At 40.3% G+C, this 7,137-nt stretch overlaps 1 protein-coding gene across 1 annotated transcript; it reads left to right on the top strand.

The window, feature by feature from the left end:
- Window positions 1-3,008: 3,008 nt before the first annotated feature.
- LOC134736034 (endogenous retrovirus group K member 7 Env polyprotein-like) lies at window positions 3,009-4,885 on the top strand (the record flags this gene model as incomplete). Its single annotated transcript, XM_063635096.1, is given in 3 exon segments — window positions 3,009-3,057; window positions 3,349-3,957; window positions 3,960-4,885. Coding segments are annotated over 2 exon segments (1,524 nt in total), but the record flags the coding sequence as incomplete, so codon positions are not given.
- Between the last annotated feature and the right edge of the window lie 2,252 nt (window positions 4,886-7,137).

Here is a 7,137-nt window from a genome sequence, read left to right as displayed (position 1 = left end):
CAATAGAACGATTCTGCCCATGGTTTCCAGAACAAGGAACTTTAGATTTAAAAGATTGGGAAAAAATTGGCAAAGAATTACAACAAGCAAATAGGGAAGGTAAAATCATCCCACTTACAATATGGAATGATTGGGCCATTGTTAAAGCAACTTTAGAACCGTTTCAAATAGAAGAAGATAGCGTTTCAGTCTTTGATGCCCCTGAAAGCTGTGTAATAGATTGTGAAGAAGAGGCGGGGAAAAATCCAGGAAAGGAACGGAAACTTCACATTGTAAATAGGTAGCAGAGCCAGTAATGGCTCGGTCAATGCAAAATGTTGACTACAATCAATGACAGGAGGCAATATATCCTGAAACATTAAAATTAAAAGGAAAAAGTCCAGAACCATTGGGGCCATTGGGGCTAAAACCACGATGGCCACCTCCTCCTCAGCCGAGTAAGTGCTGGGGGAGGTAGTGTGAAACTAGGCTCGCTGCGACTTGGCTCCAGGCACTCATTATTGTCCAACCTACCGTTCACTATGGTGAAGGAGGAATTCAGACTCACCCTGCAGCTTCCTGTATAGGTCAAACAGTGGCCGCTCCCTAAGGAAAAGTTCGGGGTGCTACATAAAATAGTTAAAAAGCTATTTTAAAAAGGACATGTTTCACCCATTTTCTGTCTTTAGAATTCTTCTGTGTTTGTAATTCAGAAAATATCAGGCAGATGGCTCATGCTAACTGACCTAAGAGCGGTTAATGCGGTAATTCAAACTATGGGGTCTCTCCAACTCGTGTTGCCTTCTCCAGCCATGATCCCCTCTAATTATAATTGATCTGAAGGATTGCTTTTTTACCATTCCTCTGGCAAAACCGGATTTTGAAAAATTGGCTTTTACTATGCCAGCCATAAGTAATAAAGAACAAGCCACCAGATTTCAGTGGAAAGTGTTACCTCAGGGAATGCTTAATTGCCTAACTATTTGTCAGACTTTTGTAGCTCAAGTTCTTCAACCAGTTAGAGACAAGTTTTCAGACTGTTATTCATTATGTTGATGATATTTTGTGTGCTGCAGAAACAATAGACTAATTGTTACACATTTCTGCAGACAGAGGTTTCAAACGCAGGCCTAACAATAGCATCTGATAAGATTCAGACCTCTACTCCTTTTCGTTATTTGGGAATGCAGGTAGAGGAAAGAAAAGTTAAACCACAAAACATAGAAATAAGAAAAGACACGTTAAGAACATTAAATGACTTTCAAAAATTGCTAGGAGATATTAATTGGATTCAGCCAACTCTAGGAATCCCTACTTATGCCATGTCAAATTTGTTCTCTATCTTGAGAGGGGACCCGGACTTGAATAGTAAAAGAACATTAACTCCAGAGGCAGCTAAAGAAATTGAATTAGTTGAAGAAAAATTTCAGTCAGCACAAGCAAATAGAATAGATCACTTATCCCCACGCCAACTTTTGATTTTTGCTACTACACATTCTCCAACAGGCATCATTGTTCAAAATACAGATCTTGTGGAGTGGTCATTCCTTCCTCACAGTACAGTTAAGACTATTACATTGTACTTAGATCAAATGGCTACATTAATTTGTCAGGCAAGACTACAAATAGTAAAATTGTGTGGAAGTGACCCAGATAAAATCATTGTTCCTTTAAACAATGAAGAGGTTAGATAAGCCTTTATCAATTCTGGCGCATGGCAGATTGGTCTTGCTGATTTTGTGGGAATTATTGATAATCATTACCCAAGAACAAAAATCTTCCAGTTTTTAAAATTGACTATTTGGATTTTACCGAAAATTAACAGACAGAAACCTTTAGAAAATGCTCTGATGGTGTTTACTGATGGTTCCAGAAAGGGAAAAGTGGCTTACACCAGGCAAAAAGAATGAGTCATTGAAACTCAATATCACTCAGCTCAAAGAGCAGAATTGGCTGCTGTCATTTCAGTGTTACAAGGTTTTAATCAGCCTATTAACATTGTTTCAGATTCTGCACATGTAGTACAGTCTACAAAGGATGTTGAGACAGCCCTAATCAAATACAGTATGGATGATCAGTTGAATCAGCTGTTTAATTTGTTACAACAAACTGTAAGAAAAAGAAATTTCCCATTTTATATTACTCATGCTTGAGCACATACTAATTTACCAGGGCCTTTAACGAACGCAAATGAACAAGCTGACTTGCTAGTATCATCTGCCTTCATGGAAGCACAAGAACGTCATGCCCTGACTCATGTAAATGCAACGGAATTAAAAAATAAATTTGATATCACATGGAAAGAGGCAAAAAATATTGTACAACATTGTACTGAGTGTCAAGTCCTACACTTGGCCACTCAGGAGGCAGGAGTTAATCCCAGAGGTTTATGTCCTAATGCATTAGGGCAAATGGATGTCACACATGTACCTTCATTTGGAAAATTGTCATTTGTCCATGTGACAGTTGATACTTATTCACATTTCATATGGGCAACGTGCTAGACAGGAGAAAGTACTTCCCATGTTAAAAGACGTTTATTATCTTCTTTTGCTGTCATGGGAGTTCCAGAAAAAAGTAAAACAGATAATGGGCCAGGATACTCTAGCAAAGCATTTCAAAAATTCTTAAATCAGTGGAAAATTACACATACAAGAGGAATCCCTTATAATTCCCAAGGACAGGCCATAATTGAAAGAAATAATAGAACACTCAAAGCTCAATGGGTTAAACAAAAAAAGGAAAAAGAGAGTAAGGAGTATAACACTCCCCAGATACAACTTAATCTAGCACTCTATACTTTAAAGTTTTTAAACGTATATAGAAATCAGACCACTACTTCTGCAGAGCAACATTTTACTGGTAGAAAGAGCAGCCCACATGAGGAAAAACTGATTTGGTGAAAAGGTCAAAAATAATACATGGGAAATAGGTAAGGTGATAACATGGGGAGAGGTTTTGCTTGTGTTTCACCAGGAGAAAATCAGCTTCCTGTTTGGATACCCACTAGACATTTGAAGTTCTACAATGAACCCATCAGAGATGCAAGGAAAAATGCCTCCGTGGAGACGGAAAACCCCACTCGAGCACCATCAACTCACCAGGTGAACAAAATGGTGATATCAGAAGAAAAGATGAAGTTGCCATCCACAAAGAAAGCAGAGTTGCTGTCCTGGGCCCAGCTAAAGAAGCTGACACAGTTAGCTGAAAAAAGCCTGAAGAACACAAGGGTAACACAAACTCCAGAGAATATGCTGCTTGCAGCTTTAATGATTGTATCAATGGTGGTAAGTCTCCCTATGTCTGCAGGAGCAGCTGCAGCTAATTATACCTACTGGGCCTATGTGCGTTTCCCACCCTCAATTCACGCAGCCACTTGGATGGATAATTCTATTGAAGTATATGTTAATAATAGTGCATGGGTACCAGGCCCCACAGATGACGGTGGCCTTGCCCAACCTGAAGAAGAAGGAATGATGATAAACATTTCCATTGGGTATCATTATCTTCCTATTTGCCTGGGGAAAGCACCAGAATGCTTAATGCCTGCAACCCAAAATTGGTTGGTAGAAGTACCTACTGTCAGTGCCATTAGTAGATTTACTTATCACATGGTAAGTGGAATGTCACTCAGGCCACAGATAAACAATTTACAGGACCCTTCTTATCAAAGATCATTACAATGTAGGCCTAAGGGGAAGCCTGGTCCCAAGGAAATCCCCAAAGAATCAAAAAGCCCAGAAGTCTTAGTTTGGGAAGAATGTGTGGCTGATACTGCAGTGGTACTACAAAACAATGAATTCGGAACTATTATAGACTGGGCCCCTCGAGGCCAATTATATCATAATTGTATGGGCCAGACTCAATCGTGTTCACAGGTCCCATCCATCTGGCCCATTAATCTGGCCTATGATCGTGATTTAACTGAAAGCCTGGACCAGGTTCATAGAAGGTTAGAATCACTCTATCCATGGAAATGTGGTGTGTAAAACCCCCTTATATGCTATTTGTAGGAATCATAGATCTTAAACCAGATTCCCAAACTATAACCTGTGAAAACTGTAGATTGTTTACTTTCATTGATTCAACTTTGGATTGGCAGCATCGTATTCTGCTAGTGAGGGCAAGAGAGGGCATGGGGATCCCTGTGTCCATGTACCGACTGTGGGAGGCTTCCTCATCCATCTATATTTTAACAGAAGTATTAAAAGGAGTTCTAACTAGATCCAAAAGATTCATTTTTACTTTGATTGCAGTGATTATTGGTCTTATTGCAGTCACAGCAACTGCTGTGACTGCTGGAATTGCTTTACACTCCTCTGTTCAAACTGCAGAATATGTGAATAATTGGCAAAAGAATTCCTCAAAATTGTGGAATTCTCAGACCCAAATAGATAAAAAATTGGCAAACCAAATTAATCATCTTAGACAAACTGTGATTTGGATGGGAGATAGGCTCATGAGCTCGGAATATCTTTTTCAGTTACAGTGTGACTGGAATACTCCAGATTTTAGTATGACATCTCGAGCTTATAATGAATCTGAACATCATTGGGACATGGTTAGATGCCATTTACAAGGAAGAGAAGATAATCTTACTTTAGATATTTCAAAATTAAAAGAACAAATTTTTGAGGCATCAAAAGCCCAGCTAAATCTGGTGCCAGAAACTGAGGTAAAAGCTGTTGATAGCCTCACAAATCTTAACCCTGCCACTTGGGTTAAAGCCATTGGAAGTTCCACTATTGCAAATTTTATATTAATCCTTGTATGTCTGTCCTCTCTATTGCTAGTCTACAGGTGTACCCAGCAGCTCCGGAGAGACAGTGACCAGCGAGAACGGACCATGATGACCATGGCGGTTTTGTCAAAAAGAAAAGGGGGATATGTAGGGAAAGGAAAGAGAGATCAGACTTTACTGTGTCTATGTAGAAAGGGAAGACATAAGAAACTCCATTTGACCTGTACCTTGAAAAATTGCTTTGCTGAGATGCTGTTAATTTGTCACTTTGCCCCAGCCACTTAGCCCCAACTTTGAGCTCACAAAAACATGTGTTGTTTGGAATCAAGGTTTAAGGGATCTAGGGCTGTGCAGGATGTGCCTTGCTAACAAAATGTTTACAAGCAGTATGCTTGGTAAAAGTCATTGCCATTCTCTAGTGTCAATAAACCAGGGGCACAATGCACTGTGAAAAGCCACAAGGACCTCTACCCTGGAAAGCTGGATATTGTCCAAGGTTTCTCCCCATGTGATTGTCTGAAATATGGCCTCATTGGATGAGAAAGACCTGACCATCCCCCAGCCCCACACCCATAAAAGGTCTGTGCTGAGGTGGATTAGTAAAAGAGGAAAGCCTCTTGCAGTTGAAATGGAGGAAGACCACTGTTTCCTGTCTGCCCTGGGAACTTAATATCTCGTTATAAAACCCGATTGTACATTGTTCAATTCTGAGATAGGAGGAAAACGGCCCTATGGCGGGAGGCGAGACATGTTGGCAGCAATGCTGCCTTGTTATTCTTTACTCCACTGAGATGTTTGGTTGGAGACAAACAAATCTGGCCTACGTGCACATTCAGGCATAGTACTTCCCCTTGAACTTAATTATGACATAGCTTCTTTTGCTCACATTTTTTTTGCTGAGCTTCTTCTTATTATCACCCTGTTCTCCTACCACATTCCTCTTGCCAAGATAATGAAAATAATAATCAATAAAAATTGAGGGAACCCAGAGACTGGTGCCAGTGCAGGTCCTTGTTATGCTGAGTGCCGGTCCCCTGGGCCCACTTTTCTTTCTCTATACTTTGTCTCTGTGTCTTATTTCTTTTCTCAGTCTCTCATCCCACCTGATGAGATAAACCCACAAGCTTAGAGGGGCAGGCCACCCCTTCAAATGTAAACTTATGTTTAGTTTAATATGGAGACACACAGTTCTACATAGAAAACTTTAAAATTAGGTGTGTATAGGTAGGTTAGATACACACATATATTCCTAGCATTGCTAATGAAGGACAAGATACAATGTACTCATTCAGCAGCCAGATGTAAGTTTTCCTACCATTCTGAAAGGAATCAGGCTCTTTGAAGAAATGTCTGATACTAGAACTGGGACAGTAAATATAGGAGCCAGGATAATCTTGAAGTATCAGAAAGTAATTAAGTACTAAAAAAATTGAAATATATCAAAGAAAAATAAGAGCCAATAATAAAAGCTACCAATGGCCAACACAGGAATGAATTGTGCAACACAATGCTGCAGTGTTGAATAATAACTAAAGCTGAAAGTAATTATCTAGGTGTCTGTATTTGTATACATAGGTGATTAAGCAAATGGAGTTGCATAGAAATCTCCTTTGCAAAAGAATTCCAAATAATTGATGTAGACACTCAGCCATCAAGAAGGTGGAGCCAACGCCTCACTCCATAAGTGTGGGCTCTGCATAGTGACTTGCTCCAAAAGAACACATGCAGTATTGACAAGGAGAAAAAATAACTTCACAGTGGAGAAACCTGACAAACAGTAGCTCTGCCAAATGATCCAAGCGAACATCAAAGATGACAGTTCACCTTGAGAACATGAAGTGACAATGGGGGACATTCTACAAAATTCCTGACCAATCCTCCTCAGTACTATCAAGGTTATCAAGAGATGGAAAGCCTGACACACTGTCACAGCCAGGAAGAGCCTACGTGATGACTACATGTCATGCGGGGTCCTGGATGGGATCCTGGGTCAGAGTAAGACAGAACTAAGGGAGTCCAAATGAAATATGAACTTTAGTTAATAATAGCTTATCAGCCAGGTGCAGTGGCTCAAGCCTGTAATCCCAGCACTTTGGGAGGCCGAGGTGGGCGGATCACGAGGTCAGGAGATCGAGACCATCCTGGCTAACACAGTGAAACCCCGTCTCTACTAAAAATACAAAAAATTAGCCAGGCGAGGTGGCGGGCGCTTGTAGTCCCAGCTACGTGGGAGGCTGAGGCAAGAGAACGGCGTGAACCCCGGGAGGTGGAGCCTGCAGTGAGCCAAGATCGCGCCACTGAACTCCAGCCTGGGAGATAGAGCAAGACTCCATCTCAAAAAATAAAATAAAATAAAATAAAAAATAAAAAAATAAAAAAAAGCCTATCAGTATTGGTTCATTAACTGTGACAAATTA

Source organism: Symphalangus syndactylus, chromosome X, assembly GCF_028878055.3.
Source record: "Symphalangus syndactylus isolate Jambi chromosome X, NHGRI_mSymSyn1-v2.1_pri, whole genome shotgun sequence".
Lineage (NCBI taxonomy): Eukaryota > Metazoa > Chordata > Mammalia > Primates > Hylobatidae > Symphalangus > Symphalangus syndactylus.
The sequence above is the reverse complement of the archived record's forward strand: the minus strand, read 5'-3'. Positions and strand labels throughout refer to the sequence as shown.